Source organism: Equus quagga, chromosome 4 (genome assembly GCF_021613505.1).
Source record: "Equus quagga isolate Etosha38 chromosome 4, UCLA_HA_Equagga_1.0, whole genome shotgun sequence".
In the NCBI taxonomy this organism is placed as follows: Eukaryota; Metazoa; Chordata; class Mammalia; order Perissodactyla; family Equidae; genus Equus; species Equus quagga.
This window is the reverse complement of record NC_060270.1, coordinates 87,536,690-87,554,731: the sequence shown is the minus strand read 5'-3', so window position 1 is coordinate 87,554,731 and position 18,042 is coordinate 87,536,690. Positions and strand designations below refer to the sequence as shown.

Sequence of the window (18,042 nt, the reverse complement as noted above, 5' to 3'; positions counted from 1 at the left end):
CAGTCCTGTTCAGATTCTCTTTGAAAAGTATGACTCCTGCTTCCTCAAATGTTTCTTTAGTTTTCTTGCTGACTTCTGCTTTTGTTGGCACTGTCAGATTTCTTTCTTGACCGTGTGGCCGTTAAGGACTTTAGAGATGACTGACATAAGCACTCACCTTAAATAGAGGTTTCACTAACCCTCTGACTTATGAACATATGTCCTAACTATATATTATGACCTGTGGGTCGCTATTACAATATGTGACATATGGTCAAAACAGACTAGCTGTAAAACATCCTTCAACTTTTGGTATATTATTATACTGGTTTCCTTATTGCTTGGTGTTGTGTCAGCATTTCTGTGACATTCTTTTGTATTACCCATGTTGTAATCACCTCTACCCCCAAATTTGCACTAGATCGAAACTAGAAAAAATACTTGTATGGAAAAGCAATTTGCGGGGGAGGCATGGGGGTGGGAAATCAACATTCCTTTTGTTAGTTTTTCATTCCGGTATGTATTAATAATAGAAACTTTGTCTCAGTAAGTGTGAATTAAACTAAAGTGAGGATTTTCTATGGTATTCCTGTTCTATAAGCTCTGCTTATTTGTGTTTTGCAGTCTTATGGACTTAACGTGTCTTCTTTTCAGTTTTCTTGATCTATCATTTTTTGGGGCGAAATAAAACTAACTGCTTTGTCTATTTGATCTTGTATACCTTCTTATCAAAGCATTTGTGTGCATTTTATTGAGATCCAGTGACACTGAGATACTGAATCATTGCTTAAAGAGAGGAGGGTCATTTAAAAAATCAAAACAACGATTTTTATTGTCAGTTTTTTTGACTGATAAAGGTAATACACTACATATTCAGGTTTTACCCAGCTCACCCATGGTTATCATTTGTATTCATTGGTTTCCAAGAAAATGTTATAGGCAATTCTGAAAACTGCTGACATATTTATGACACATAAACTTTGTTTTCACATTTTCTTATAATTATGTATTTTAGATTATTTTTATTTTTAAAAAATACTAAGGAGAGGAACACTGTCTTTTCATCAAAAGCAATAGCCAACATTATATTTATTTTGTTGCTTCTGAAGGTCTATGGTGTTGTAGTCTTTTATAATACATTCCTTTACGTGATCAATAAGACCTAGTGATAGGGTTTTCTGGGTCCATTTCCACCAATTACTTCTATTTCTCTGACTACTCCAAATATAATATATTAGTGAATAAGTTATTTGTGTAACCTTCCTGTATAGTCCCAGAACTTTAAAATACCTGACAGTTTCTTGAAGCAAGAGTTAAAACAAGAAATAGGTTTTAACCATGTATTTTGAAAGTGTGCTCTAGTATGAAATAGCTTTACTTGAATTAGTTTCCTTGAAGATAGTGAAAAGTATGGCAGATGCTCTGTTCTCAGTAGTGTGGTGTAAACTGATGTACATCACTGACATAGAAACCCAACGTGTGTAATTGGGCCACAAAGAAAAAGGTCCTACTATGCCTACTGCTTTTGATAATACAGTTTGGAAAGTTCCTGACATTGTGGCAAAATATACTTTGGTTTGAAGCCTCATAGGATCCCATTAAGTCATTTAATTCCTTTCCTCCCTGATGCCAACAATGTAACTTCCCATGATATAATACTAATGAAGCTAACTTATCTGTTAGAGGCGTCTTGATAAATACTGACAGAAGTGCAGAGTCCTTTGCAAACCCAAGGTACAGTATAAACTCTGATTAATATAGAGGTCTTAGACTCATAAAAAATAACTGAGCTAATGTGGGCTCATCATTTGAATTTATTCTTTCCCTTTACAGCTTGGTGGCTGATGTAGTGGTATTCAACTCGGTTTTTAATATGGAGTCATTTCTCACTTCTATTGGAAAATTTGTGAAGCTGATTCCTGATCACAGGCCCAAGGATCTGGAAAGCATCATCAGACCCAAGTGCCAAGTTGTTTACTTTCCCATCAGGTTTCCTGATGTGAGCAGGTCAGTATATTTGACTCCGTTTTCAATATTCTGTCATGAATTCTTCCCCAAATGTATAGAAATGAGTGTTCTTGCCAGTTTTAAATTTTTAGCATAAGTATGGTTAATTAGAAAATTGAGTTCTGTTTCATCCTGCTGTGATTTACAGATTTTAAAAACTCACATGTCCAACGTATCACTGAATGGTTAGTTCTGATACTGAGTTCTTTCTTTTCTCTTATTTATTGGTTTGCCAAAGCAAGCTGCTTTGTCTTTTAACACTTACTGTTTTATTTCTTTATTTGTCATTTTGTTACAGAAGTCATTATTGAGCATATTTCTCAATCTTATACCCATTGGTTTATATATATAATAGTAACTGTTCTAAGTAAATCAATGTTAAATCTCACTGCTTGGATTACTTTCATTTCCCATGCTGTTTTCTTCTATTTTTTTCCTTCTTCCATTTTTTATCATTTGTATTATCTTAGTAAAGAGTTAGATCTTCTACGCTGGGCTGAGAATGCACTTAATTGCCATTTCTCTTTCTCAGTTACTAAGGACATTTTTTATTACCCTTGTTGCTGGGTCTACTCCGAATTAGTAACGGATGATGTGGCTCAAAGGGAACATTCTAGAATTCCTTTTCACTTTTGATTAAACCTAAGAAAATTGTTTTTACTACCACCGGGACTATTCCCCCATTGTGAATAGAAAGTTTACTTCAGTGGGACTCATACTAGCTGGGGAGGCTGCTGTTTTGTAACTGACTATGTCCTTAAAAAGAGTTCAGGGACCGCTGTCTCTTCCCCATCCTTGAAATGAAGGCAGGAAACACTTTATTGTCCATACATGCTATGTAGGAGGTCAGCGAGAGTCTCTATGTTCTGGACTTACTGAGTTCACCCAGATATTACTGTCAGGACAGTAGTCCTCATCCACACCCCTAATGCTGATTTATTTGAGTGTCTTACTAGTTAAGATCTCTTGAAGAAAAATCTACCTAATACCAGATCGTTAGTGAGTCATAAAACTGAAGTTAGACTGCCTTGCCCTATCCTTACTTTGTGGAGTTCAGACAACAGAGACCCAGAGAAGCAAAGACTTCCTCACGCTCACACTGCTGATTATTGTCATAGACTGGATTAAAGTTTAGATCCTATGACTCTAGAATCCATTTTCTGTTTACTGTCCAAGCTTCTTGCCACTATAGGTCATTTGTCAGAAACATTTAATGATTTATGTGCAGTTTTGAAACCTATCAAGCTAAGTGAAACCAAAATCACAATTGATTTTCATGTATATTTGTATATATAATATGTATTTGTGTATATGACGTTTTCTTATGTGTGATGAGAATTTCAACTTTTGAAAAATATAATTGTTATACTTTGGATCTGTGATTAGCTAGAACATAGCTTATACTTTAGATCATAATTTAAAAATATGATCCTTATTTTTTTTACATGTTTTTAAGTTTTTCATATAACATATAGTCAAAATATATAATAGTAACTTTAAGGTGAATAGGTGGTTATAGCACATCTTAATTATTACTGCCATAGAATTCTAAATATATAATGTTTTAAAATTCATTAGTTTCTGGTATGTTCCTACAACATCATATGTTTTAATACACCTGTGGCAATTGAATAGTTTATTAATTTGGACTGTATTACCATAAATAAATCTAGCTAAATGGAAGAAGGTTAAGAAATATTGTGGCCAAGATAACATTCATAAGCAAGGTCTTAGCCCAGAGTGTTATTTGAATTATTTTCAAATGGTAATTTGCTTTATCCAGCCCAAACTCATAACGTGTAAGTAAGTGATTATTTGCATGAATGACAATCATTCTAATGCCTGCAGTCTTAAAAGAGTATTATTTTGTTGAGATGTTGAAAAATATTTAGTAATTCCAAAGGCAAAATAACCCAAGTGATTAAAAAAAACAATATTTGAATGCTTATATCTTTCTCCCTATACAAATATTATTTGGTCATGGCAAAAATGAATTTAAGTAAAAACAAAGCAGAAGGTATAATTAAATTATTAATACAATGTGCTATAATAATATAATATAATGGGTATTAATCAGGGAAAGGGAAAAGCCATGTTTCAGCAAAATATATGAGGGTTTATAAAGTTGATAACTATTAAAGCTCAGAGTATGTCTGTCACTTAGGAATTCAGTAATATTTGGCTTGAGACACCTACCGTTAGGTATTGCTCTCTTCGCCTCTCTGCTGCCTCATTCTCAAAGACCAGAAGAATAGTAGCAGGAAAAAATATTGCTTGAAAATATTTTACTATTGTATTCAGCATTTTGGGATGAGAAAGTTCTTAAACCCTGAGTCTTGACCACCACTTGCTAGCTCTGTGACCTGTGCAAGTGTAATGACCCTGAGCTTAGGTTCTTTAGAGATTATGATTATATTTATCTTGTCACCACATAGGCATGATGTAGTGACTAAATGGAATAATACATACCAAATGCCTAGCATAGTGCCTGGAACATACTAGACCCCCCAATAAATGTTAATTCATCTTATTAACTCTTCCCTTCCCATTGTTTTGTAACCTAGCACATTCACTGCCACCTAAATATAAAAGACTGTCTTCCTCTCTGCCCTCTCTTAATCAACACATACAAATAGAGAGGTACTCTGGCAAAGGAACAGCCTAGTATAAAGAAGTGTGTTTACTTATTCTCTTTATCACCCCGACTCAAACAGCCTTTTGGCCTTACCAGAACCAACTATCCATTGATTGAGCCAACTCTTCATTTTCATTCTTCTCTTGTCTTCTTTCCTTCTTCTTTCTCCAGCTTAACTTCCGTGTTCTGTCAGCATACTTACTCTCATTCATATACTCTCAAATCTTTTGCACCTTTTCCTTCATATTTGATTAGGAGAAAAACATCCAGCCATATTATTAGCCTACTCTAAATTCATGACACCTAAATTCAGATGGACCCTTTGAGCTGCATGGCAAGCATACCACATTTTCCCTCTTCTAGATAACTAATCATGCATTTTCCTTTCTTTGTAAGCACCTAATACCAAATATTCTGTCTTCATTCTCAGATTATGACTGAGAAAGTAGAAGAAATCAGAAGAGAATTTCTATACACTGGCACCACCACGTCTGCCCGGTTGTGTGCTTCTGAGCATATATTCTCCACCTTCACACTTGTTACTTCGGATGAACTAACTTTGCTTCTGTCTAAGCCCCTGTCTCCACTTCTTTGCCAGAGCCCATTCTTCTCGCATACCTAAGGACTATTGTTCTAGCAGTTTTTCCTTCTCTGTTCTGCATCATCAGTTTTTCTCTCTTCTGGGTCATTCTTGTTGGCACACAAAAAGTGCTATTTGTTTACATCTTTGAAAAAAATTCTCTCTTGATTCCACTTCTTTCTGCTGCTGCCTCATTTCTTTCTTTCTCTCAATAGCAAAACCTCTTGAAATATTTGTTTAGAATTGTTCTTTCCAATTTCATTCTTACTGTTCTCTTTTAAAGCCACTCCACTGAAACTGTTTTTATCAAGGTCACTGATGACTTCCATGCCTCTAAATCCTGTGGTCAATTCTCAGTCCTCATCTTACTTAACATAGCAGCAGCATTTGACACACTATGACACTTTCTTCAGTTGGCTTCCAGGACACACAGGTTGCTGCTTCTCAGGCTTGTTGCTAGTTTCTCATCATTACCCTGACCTTTAACTTTGAACTGGCCTTTGTCACTCTTAACACTTAAGGGGCTGGTGAAAGGAGAGCCCAGGAGTGAAATGAGAAGAAAATGTAAAAAAGTCAGGAGGTCAACAATGAGAGAATTATCTTGTGGAACAAAGAGAAGAGAGTTTTAAGGAGAGGGTCAGTAGTAAATTCAGAGGAATGAGGTTAAATAAGTGATGACCAAAATGTATCCTTGAATTTAACAATTTAACAATTTTATATATTCTTTCTGATAGCCAGGGAAAACTTAAGATTCAAGTCTGGATGCGATCTGTCTCTCTGTCTCTGTCTCTCTCTCTCACACACATACACATAGACTCAGCTCCTCTTTTTATGGATGAAGACATCAAGGCCCAGAGAAGTTGTGTCTTCTGGTAATCACACAGCTAGATATAGACCGAGTAGGAACTGGAACTCATATCTCAAAATCTCCATCCACTGCTCAGCCCATCACTTATTGTAAATGCAGTTTCAGAGGTCTTGATTATCTGATTTTTCAGCTGACAGCAGATTAGCAGCATCAAATTGGGGGTGCGATAAAGGCAGGCTCACTGACAGCAGTAAAACGTGACAGCTGACTGGCAGCTTGACAACAAGGGAGGAGAGAGATAAACTATTAAAAAAATATATGAGAAGTGAAAAAGCATAGCAGCCTGGAGCCATTCTATGGCAGGGCAGGCAACTCTGCACATTGAAGAACCCCTGCAGACATTTCTCCATGATTGTACAGCTTGTACATCAAAAGGATGACTGTGATTTATTAAGAGAGATTAAATGGTAGCTGGTAAATTCTGTTTAAGAATATAGGGAAATGCATAACCTACTTTTGGCAGAAATTATAAATGACAGCAAATGAAGGTAAACATCATGCCTCTCTCAAGGATGTACATGAGCCATAGTCACCTAAAGGAAGATAATAAACATCTAAACCCTTTCTCATGCAGTTGTAATATCTGTAAGTGTAGGAGACCAGGGAACATTTCAGTAAGCTCTCTTTCTTAGATTTTCCTAATTGAGGCTTTTCATGGACCAAGTCTCCCTTTGCTGCTGGGTATATATACTGCCTCCTTTGGTACTGAAGGCATTCATGCCTGCCAGATGATCGGTGGTCAGCAAAACAAATTTGGAAATATTAATACCATATCTTAGCCCATTTTGGCTGCTGTAACAGAATAACATAGACTAGGTGGCTAATAAACAATGCAAATTTATTTCTCACAGTTCTGGAGGCTGAGAAGTCCAAGATCAAGGCTCAGGCACATTTGGTGTCTGGTGAAGCCTTCTTCGTGCTTGGTATGGTTATACATATTTTAGCATTTTGTTCTTCCAACAATTCTAAAAGATATTTCCCATTTATAGTTGAAGAAGCTCAGCCACAGAGAATGTAAGTGACTTTTTGCCTGCAGTAAAGGTAGAACTAGAAGTCAAACGTGCTTTTACCCTATTTTAGAACCAAAACTCTTAACAATCTTTCTATACTGCCTGTCCCACAAAGAGAGATTCTAGTTCCTGGTAGACCAGGAACTGACCAGTGAAGAACAAATGATTTATAAAAAATAATTGACAGAAACATTGAATGAGAGGGAACAAAGTCATGGTCATGTTATGAAGGAAAGGAATTAAGGCTTTAGAAAGCAGACTTTTAAAAGGTTGAAGTTTTGAAAAAGGACACCTGAAGAGGAATGAGAAATTTTAAGAAAGAATTCTGATAATAAAACTGAAGATGGGCCTAAAGAAACAGAATAGGAATAACACTTCAAAGACACAGCTGTAGGTTCAGACCATTATTTCATATATAAGAAAACTTCTTTTTTTTTCCTTTTTCTAGTTATCTAGCATTTGTCCAAACTCTCTTCCCTTTCCAGTTAGCTTATAGCATGACACGTGTCTTACAGGGCAGGGCCTGATCCACCATATTAGATGTTAAGGACAGAATAGACTTCACCAGCACAGCATCCGACTTCTTCCATCTGTCTCCTCTACAGGATTTGGCACTAAGGGAGTATCCATGATTTTCATATAACTAGATTACCCCCACTCCCAACAAATTGGACTGTATAAGAATGTATTGTAGAAATACAGTAAGTTACAAAGTGACATCCCTTCCTTGAAAAAGATCATGTCTTCCCAAGGAATTCCATCAGGGAGCCATGAGTAGGGAGTATCAAAGTGGATATTGTCTGCTTCAAATAACAGTCAGTTGGGTCAAAGGTGAAGAGAGAGAATGCTCAGGCTGTCGAGACCTGATACTTGTATGTATTTGTCACTACCTCCCTTCTCGGTTCCATTATAGTGTGAAAAAGAGTTGAAATTTCTTTATTACGATTACACATAATTGACGTAAAAGGATCAAATGTATGTGTTTCTAGTGGAGACCTTAAAAAAAATCATCCATTTATTTATTTTTATAATGACAGGATGAATGGATGCTATATCCTTAGGAATTGAAGTTTGGACTTGGAGCACATTGAAGCATGTATCTTTAGACTGAGAAATATGTGCTTTATCTGGATTTCAGGTCCAATTTAGTCACCACAGAGAACATCAAGTATCAACCTTGCTGTGATCATTAGGAAAGAACTTAACATGTTTCTGTGATCATTTTACTCTCTATTCCTATTTTTCACATTATTGGATTGTCAGAGTTGCCACTGAGTAAACAAGAGTAGATTTTACCTGTGAGTTTCCTTGTTTAATAGATTTTACCACCCTGGAATAGGGATTATATAGAAAGTATCTGCTTTCCACCTTCTGACATTTTTGACAGCAAAGGAGGGAGAAAATCATTGTTGGTCATTTGGTGTAATCTCGTTTATTGAAACCTTAAGAATTTCTCTGCATGTTTCTTTCTACCTTTTCTGTGTTGCTAAAATGTGAAGCCAAAACTGAGGTTTATGGACTTCGCCTAACTGTTTTAGAAACAAAAATGGAGAATTTTAAAAACAGTGTGAAAACTTTAAATGAAAACTCTCAGGCTGTGCAAACAAAGGCGAGGAGCCTAAGGGCTTTTTGAAGAATTCTTATTAAAGAAAACACTATTTTACATTGCAAAGCAGATGTGTCAGAAAACAACAGCAGATCTGTAATTTGAGAATTTGTGGATTGATAGGACAGAAGGCAGCCCCCATGGCTCCCCACCGAAAACTTTTTGTTTTCTGCAATGGAGAGTTCTGCTTTTGAGGGGGTTGCCAGAAAACACCTTAATCTTCTTACCACATGTGGTCATATTTCTCAGATATTTTGAGAAAGTAATAGCGTTAGACATATTGGTAAAACCACTGCCTTTGCTTATGAAATAATGAAGTGGGTACTGTTTTCTTGAATGTTAATCTAGGTCTGAAGTAGAAGAAAAGTTTTGCTTTTACTAATTTAAACACATCCATATTTGCTAACAATTATTTTGCCTCTTCAAAATGAATGCAAAAATGTGTTTCTTTTGAATGTCATTTAAAAGAAATTTTTATAGGATCACTGCACTAAAAAAAAAAAAAAAAAAACCTTTCGGTAAATCATTCCAGTTTAACACTACTCACTGTCAAGAAATCTCCTTTATAGCTAATGCAAGTCTTTGTAACCATCTTCCTCTTACTGTTCTTGTTAAGAGAGTTTGGTTTTAGCATATATATATATATATATATATACACACAATTTCTTTGTTGGCTTGAAGTTACATAGAACAAACTCTTGCTTATTCAAAATGTATTTTTTTATGAAATTATCATCCATGTTAATGCCTAATTAAAACAGTTAAATTTCTCCTCTCTTCAACTTATGCAATAGCAATACCCCCATCAAAAAGAAGTGCTCTGAATTCAGCAGCAACAACAAAAACTATCCTATTATTATAGGAAGATTTACCCCTGTTCTCAAGTATAGAGAACATTTGGCTTGATTTTACATCAAAAATTTGGCAAAGATTGTTTTTCGGTCTTCATAGTCCTGTTCTAAAAAATTTGGGAGGTTAGAAGCAAAGGCCACAGAACACAGGGTACAGTAATCACTAAAAATCAGAGATCATATTCAGCTAGGTACTACATCATCACCCCAAAGGGGGTCATGGAGCAGAGCACTACAAAATGGGGATGAATGTCATTCAGCAAACTCAAACCACAGTTGAGGGGAATTCAGCAAAAAGTCCGCTCTGTTCTTTCATCAGGCTCAGAGGGCATCACCAAGCTTCCCAGAGCACAGTTAATGATCATCAGTATACAGCCATTAAGGCAAGAACAAATTATGTTATGTACTCTGGTCATTACATAAGGGCTATATATAATGCATGGTAGAAAGGCTTCAAATAAATTATTTTGATGTTTAAAGGATCAAGCTTTATCTTTCTAAATCTTTCTAAAAATCACTTCTTTAAATCATTCTATTTCGGGTGATGCTGAATGAAAGAAGGGCATCAGCAGTATGGTGTATAGGGGTTCTAGTTTGAATTCTACGACTTACTCCCACTGTTCAGCCTACAGTAAATCACTTAACCTCCCAGAGCTTCAGTTTTCCCATCTGTAAAGTGGAAATTGAAATAGTACCTATCTCTTAGGTTTATTAAGAGGATCGAGATAATTATTACAGTGTACTGACTGAGCTCAGTGCCTACAACCTAGTAAATGTTCAGTAAATGTTAGTGGTTTTATTAATACTCCCATCATCATCATTTTGGTTATCTGTTGACAGGCTTTTTGACAAGTGTACCCATTCAGTATGTCTCCATGCTCAAATGTAAAGGGGAGCAAAATTCTGAAAACTCCAGTAATTTCATATAACACTTGAGGATCTAAAGTTTACCACTAATGCAAATAAAGGTAGGGACTGCCTTATATCTTATCAATCCATATAACAGCAGCCAAATGTCATAATTTAACAGTGTGAATGCATGAGAAGGAAAGTCACATGTGCTGCTGTCCACATCTGCCTGGCAGCTGTTAGACACATGCATTCCTCGTGAATAGGATGATCAGTACAGAAATCATTTAGTTGTTGAGTGTTCTTTTGAAGAATGCTGGGGAGTGTTTCAGAAACTTTTTCTTTAAAAAATAAACAATTTGGAATGTACCATTCAGCACTAATACCAGAATAATCTTTTACTCAGAATGGCTTATTCTGTAAGAAATTCCAGATAAAAGGCTTTATTTTATAGGAAATTCTTTAAAAATATCCTTCAAAGTAATTAGATACAATAAAATATATTTAACAGTAATTTAATTCTTTGAGGTTTTATTCGTGCCTTTGTTCACCCAACATTTATTAAAAGCTTGTTATTTGTATGGTAAATACAAGGAATTCTGGGATATACGGCTGTGTAAGACAGAGTCCTTAAGCATAAGAGCTTTGTAGAAATGATAGACATACTCAGGTGGCTCTGAGACAGGAAAAAACTGATTGTTGTCATGGCAGTTGAGTGGGCATTAAAGACTGACTAAGCTTTGGGCATAATAATAATGGATATCATTTATCAAGTGCCTTTTTCGGTGTGCACTTTATGTTTATTACTTCTAATCTTTACCTAAACTCTACAAATTAGTACTATTATCCTCATTTTCCACATGAGAAAAGTGAGATCCAGAAGGTTAAGCTTGCCTGAAATCGAATAGCTACCCAAACTGTCTGGCTCCAATATGCTGCTTCTGTTAATGCCGTGTTACTTCTTGATGAAGGAAAGAGGGGTGGTGGGTTACAGTGAGTGCAAGGGCACGTTATAAAGAGAGAGAAGAGGTGCAACCAGATTTATGGCAGTGAATGATAATTGTCCTGGAGGAGATTAATTACCTTTGACTCAATTAGGTGAAGAAATGGTAAGACTAGAGATGGGAATTAAGGCTGAGGAATTTGGACTTTAGCTTATAGTCATTTGGGAGCCCCTGTTAGATTACAAAATGGGGAATTTGGTACTGACAAGTAGAATATTGGTGGGAAAGGAAATAGGAAGCGCAGAAACAAGTTAAAAATCTACTAGGGTAGGTTATTGAAGACTTGAACTAGGGAAATGGCATACAGATGAAAAGGAGGAAATACTCATAAATATACCGGTTGTAGACTTGGCAAGTTGATGTGGCAAATTACTGGATGGAGGAGTGGTCAGGAATGATCTTGAAGTTTTGATTATAGTGACTAGAAGAATATGTGTTCTATTGGAATTGAGAAATAGATTTGCTTGTGTCTAAAGATGGTGAATTCAGAGTTTTATGTATTAAATCTGAGGTGTTGGCAGGTCGTTTAGATGGAGCTGACCAGCAGGAAGTGTCCTCTCTTGACTCAGCGTCATCATTTAGAACTTCATGTGATTTGTTATATTGACCTGTGTTTCTAGAAGTTTTGGTTGGATTTGCTCTTTCCTTTGACATGCTTGATACAGCTCAAATTTATTTTTTCCAAATAAATCCAAGGTATCTGTTTCTTGTTGTTTGTTGCTATTTTATAAAAATCAAGAGCAGAATTTGTAAAAGCATCAGAGATTTTGAACTCTTTATCTCTGGATAAGCAGGCATTTATTGAATTGCTCTTTTTGTCTTTTCAGAGTTCGCTAACTAAATCACTTTCAGTCACTTTGGACAGGGAATCCTGAGATCAAGTCCTGTGTGATGAGTGGACAGCATAGTATAGTGCCTAAGAAAATTGACTTTGATGTCAGACAAGGCTGTGTGTCAGTGCCACCTTTTCTGCTAACCAGTTGGCTGATGTTGAGAAAGTTGTTTGACGTTTCATACCTTGCTTTTTTTTTGCATCTATAAAGTAGGGGGAGTAGTAGTCTCATTGGATTGTTGTGAGAATTAAATGAGGTACTGTATGTAAGGTGCTTGGTAAAATTCTTGAGGCGTAAAATAAATGGTTGTTTTTGTTATTGTTGTCTTTAGTTTGTGTGTTCTCAAAATATCTTTAGTGCGTTCATTAACTTATATGTAATTTCTTAAATTTTCTATAGAGCCAGAACTGTTGCCCAAATTGTGGTTCAGTATGACTTCAGTAGTTTTAGGAGCATCAGATAATTTTTGCTTTATGTCAACTTTCAATATTTTTTTTTAAACCAATGTTGCTTGCTCTAGAACTGACTTATCTTTACCATGCTGGACTGAGTGCCAAAATTCTACTTAGACACATTGCTAAGACTATTAAATCCAAGTACTATTCTGTGTGTGCTCTTGTCATGTGTGTGATGCTCTTCTGTACTTTTAGCTAATATGAGGTGAATCACAGACCTTTCTCACATCCAGCAATGTTTGTATTGTTACCAGCTATCTGCAGAGGTGCTTCTGTGAGTGATTAGCTATTATAAGCTTTCCTTGAGTTTGGTTGGTTTTGTTCTTACTATGTTTGTCTCAATGTTACCTACAAATTTATTTTTATTAATGTGTTCCTATGAAATAGTTCTTAATTAAATAATTGTCACTGTTTGTTTTGGAAAATTCCAATATTTTGTGTATCAGTACTATTAAATATGGAACTTTAAAAAATTTTAGCAGACATAATAGTGAGAATTTAATATAGGAAATCTAGTTATACTTTTCTTTAATTAAAGGTAAGCTCATTAGTTGCACAAACACTTGCCTCTCTTTCAGTCTTGCCTATTGTTCTAAGCTGAAATCTTGGTCCTGGTCTTTAGCCAGCCATGAAATGAGAATGGTAGAAGTTCTTCCTTTATTTCTCCCCTGACCACATACTATAATTCATATATAATTAGTGGGCAACAAGAGAAGAAAGCATTTTAGCACCTCTTCTCTCCTGTATGATATATTTTTGTTTATCCATGGAAATATCTTTTTTCTTTGAAATTCAGTCCCCACTCCAATGCTTCCTCTTCCTATCAGCTAACTCTCAGTTTGTGAATATGGCCTGCAGGTCTAAATTCATTTACATGTATAGAATTGATTTCTCTGTTTGGGACACCCATGTCGTTCAAACCCAGTGCATATCTGCTCTATTAAGTATCAGCTGATACCCTGAGCAGACCAAGTGATTCTACGGAGAGAGGAGGGTCTATTCAAAGCTACCACATTTCATTTTTATCGTACCAAAACTCATTTTATAATACCAAACCCTAAAGTGCTCGTTGTAATTATTTTTCTAATTGAATTTCCTAATTTCCAATTTCTTAATTGAAGAAGCAGCTTCTGTCTCAGGCTGTGAGAATGGATATGAAAGGACATAAGCAAGAGACAATGGGAAAGATTAGGTGATCCAAGATTAGGTGATGAATTCTGTTGGAAATAGAAGACAAAGGGAGAATGAACTCAAAAAACGTTCGTAAGTTTTAAAATCATTGTACTATTAACTGAAATAGGAAAATCAGAGAAAAATGTCAACCACTTTTCTATTGTGCACAAATTTGTTTTGTTTTCAGTTTTAGGCGGTTGATTTTTTTTATGAAGGAACAGAATCAGAACTTTCCAGAAGTGGAAGAGTACTTAAGAAATCAAAACTTTAGAAATCTTCTAGTCTAATTCCTTCATTTAATACCTGGGGAAACTGCAGCAGAGAGGTTTTTACCTGAGGTTATAGAGTAGTATCGCAGCAGAATCACAGTTTAGAAGCAAGTTGAAACAATTTATGAGATCATTAGAAATATGCAACCAGGGTTGTTCATTGTAGTAGTTATTAGTAGGACAGGATTAACCAGCATTGATAAAATAGATCAATTTCATCAGGAATAGCTGGTGTTCCACAATTTCTTAGAAGATTTTCAAATATTTCAGTTGCATCACAACTTGTTGTTTTTCACTGAAAATATCTAGCTCTTTGGTCTGTAACTCATTTTGAGATGAAAATGCATATGACTCAGCCAACTCTATTTGCTTATAACATATTTTGCTCTTCCAGTAAACACTGGGCTACTCATATAAAACTTATTCTAGGAGTGAGAAATAGGAGTTTCCAGCATTTGAAACTCAGAACCTGAAAATAATTTTGATCAACTCCCTTTTCTGGGATGTGTTATCACAAAGCCTGAGTGAACCAGTATTATTTACAACTATCAAGATTTTTCATGCTTCCTCTTTGGAAGTTTTGTATAATTTGGTATCCTTCATGATTAGAAAATTTCCTTAAGCTTTCCCTCCATATCTCTCTCTGGCTAATACCTCTGGGAATGAGCTGCTGCATTAGTTCAGAGGACGCTACAGTTAGGGGAAGGCTTTCATGTATTATAGGAGGACAAGTGTGCCGAGGAAAGAACATAAACTTAGGAGTCACACCTGGGTTTCAGTCTTGCCTCAGCCACTTTCTAGATGTGCAACTTGGTCAAATTATGTCACCCTTTCTGACCCTTAGTTTCCTTAACATTAAATCTTAGGGTTGAAGTGAGGATTAAGTGAAAGAGAACACAGATAAATTGTTTCGCGCAGTGCATGGTGTATATATTATGTGCATCTCCTTGCCCTTCCCCTGCTAAGATCATCCCTGCTACCCTGTTTGACTTTATCAATTTTAATTTCCACTCACAGGCATCTGAATAGATCTCTTTGTCTTGCTGCCTCAGTATCTGATGCTTTTGGTGATTATTAAAGAACATAAGGCTTAATTTGCTCTCGTATGGATAATCCACACACCACTATAATGTTTAGTTGGTCTCTTCCATTCCGTCTCTCATGACTAACTTGATTCACTAAAATAACTTCTTATAATGTAAATCCTTAGTTACTACTTTTAAAATTCTTGGAATATTCAACACCCATTCTCTGCTGATTATGAGTATTTTTTACCTCCTCTGTTTTGTTTATTTTTTATTCTTCTTTTGTCTGTATTTGTTATAGTTTAGTTTACAGCCATTTTTCAGGGTTAGCACTTGTGGAACAGGCTACTATAATCAATAAAAGTCAGTGGAACTACACCTTACCTTCTAGGCAGAGAATCAACTATTCACATCATTACTTGCAGTTGTTGAGTACTTGGCTCTGATTGAAAATTTGTTTCTGCTCGTGCTTGCAGATATTCCTTTTACATCTTGTGAATGTGCAAGTTCGTTGAAGGTGCAGTACTTCTACTTGAAGGTAGATGAGTAAGCATTAGTATGGTAATGGGCTATTGTTTATTTTCTGAACAGAGAAGGTATGGTTCAGATCCATGTGGCAGGAAAAAGCTAGTATGACATTGTATAGTTTACTGTAGACAAATGTGTAGCACAGGTATATACCCAGAGCTAACTGTAAAGTCAAAAACCTCTAAGATACAGAATTATTGTTTCTGGTAGGAACTCTTCTTGTCACTACAAAAAAGATTGCATTAGAATTGTGGCCCTTCAGAAATATAATCCTTAGGTGATAAAGCCTTTTCCCCTCCCAGTTGATGAAGCTTCACCCCATGAAACACGTCTTTCGGATCTAATTGTGTGGGCTGTATTAATAATATATGATGATATGCATGCCCTGAAATAATGTGATTTTTTTCCCCTTAAAAAAAGCCAGTCAAACAACAATTATAACCATGTTGGTAAAACATAGCCTCGAGCAGTGGTTTTCAACATTGGCTGCACATTATAATCACTTGGGGAGCTTTAAAAAAAAATTTTGATGTCCAGATCAATTAAATCAGAATCTCTGGGGTTGGAACCTAGGTATTGGTTGTTTTTTTTTTTTTAAGTTCCCCAGGTTATTCCACTGTGCAGCCAAGGTTGAGAGAACCAATGACCTAAAGCATCTCTACCAAATTACAGTCTGAGATCCATGTACTGGGCAGTAGCCTCTCCTGGCTGCACCATGACACTCATTTCAGTATTGCCAAAATGTATGTCCCTGTCTGCAAGGGTCCTCAGGCAATCTGTAGTGAAAATTCAATGTCTTCATGATAATGAATTTGTATAATTCTATGGCTGTGCTGATAAGAAAAAACAAAATGTTAAAAAAAAATAACGTATTTATCCTTGATCTCTTTCTCCATAAGTGTTGGCATTCCTCCATTTCCCATTGACTTAACGTTCAGTTTTTCTCTTCACTGTTTTTCTTGGGTGACATTGGGAATTTTTACCATCTGATGAAGGCAGATGTATTTTCAAATAAAAATGTCTTAAGCATTTGTTCTTCCTACTACTCCTTTCTTTGGCAGAATATTCATATAGTTGATAAATAGTTTGCTTTCTTTAAATACCTTTTTATATAATCTTTGTAGCATGTTTCATGGATATTTTAACCTAGTTTTATGGTTTTTCATGAAATAAGGTATTTTCTAAATATGTTATGCTGAATTTAACTGAAATAAGCAGTTGTACTGTATGCCTTTAAAATGATGATGATATCTTGCATTTTAGGGTAACACTTTCATCCTGAAAGATTCCAAAGCACACTGCAAATGGTTACAAATTATACAGTGAAGCAGTCACCATTGTAGAGTGAAGCATGGCAGCTGTTTAACAGCTCATTGCAACACTACACAGCAGGTTGGGGTAGGAAGTGAAGAACAATACTGGATTCACTTGAAAAAATTGCTAGGGGGGTGAGGTAAGCAGAATGTAATTACCTAAGTTGGAATTTATCCAGGACATAAGGCTAACACCTCCAGTCTTAGAAGAGAAAGCTCTCATTCTTTAATACCGTGTACTTGCTTTCCGCATAACTGCATTGTAAGGATGCTTCTACCCTCTTCAAACCATCAACGTATGCTCTCACAGTGTTCCAACTGAGACATAAAAAGAAAAAAAGCCCTCTTTTTCAAAACCCGCATGTTCACACTAACTCAGGGATGATAGATAGGTTTCTATTTGCATGCTGTCTTTGGCTCTTGATGGCTGTTTGGAACTTGTTGAGGGCTCTAAGGTCATCTTCAGGATTAAAAAAGAATTCCATGATAGATTAGTGATGTCTGCCATGGGCATGAGAACAGTCCTGCTTACACTTGTGCCATATTTTTGTCATCCCAGCACTAGTACTTAGCTGCTACTTTCCTGGGATGACTTAACAAAACTCTTAGTTCTTTTCACACCTTCTGATGATTTGTAATTACTGCTGTGGATGTATTTAAGTTTTCATGAGAAAATTTTAGGGTAAAAGGATCTTAACCATTCTTTAGTAACCATCACTGATGGGGTTATAGACAAAAAGATATAACTTTAGGTCAAAATCTCAAAGCAAAAAGTGTTTAGTATTTGGTGTCAGGTTGGGTTTTCATTTGGGAAAATAATCCAGTCAGCATCAGGGGGAAGCAAACAAGAATTAAGGTCAAGAACACAAGATAGCCAAACTGTGTCACTAAATCAAGGGGAGAACTGGACATCAGAATCTGGTTTGAGGGATTCTGGATCCAGAGTAACAGGGCCGGGCAAGCCATGGGCCTGGGGTGTGAGAGCAGCACCAGGGATAGCTCCCAGTGGCAGTGGCTTCTCCTTGGCTCTTTGGTTCTTTCCTATTCTGCCCTGCCC

The 18,042-nt window shown here is 36.0% G+C and overlaps 1 protein-coding gene across 12 annotated transcripts in view; it reads left to right on the top strand.

Moving 5' to 3' along the window:
• GTDC1 (glycosyltransferase like domain containing 1) overlaps positions 1-18,042 on the top strand; it is a 397,164-nt gene that overhangs the window by 189,044 nt on the left and 190,078 nt on the right. For all 12 annotated transcript variants that reach the window (XR_006888267.1, XR_006888266.1, XM_046658957.1 and 9 more), the window contains one exon: positions 1,813-1,986. Coding sequence is in view for 10 of the 12 variants with exons in the window: in XM_046658957.1 (XP_046514913.1) it covers positions 1,813-1,986 (174 nt within the window). In the remaining 2 variants the exon portion in view is untranslated. The remainder of the gene's footprint in view (positions 1-1,812; positions 1,987-18,042) is intronic.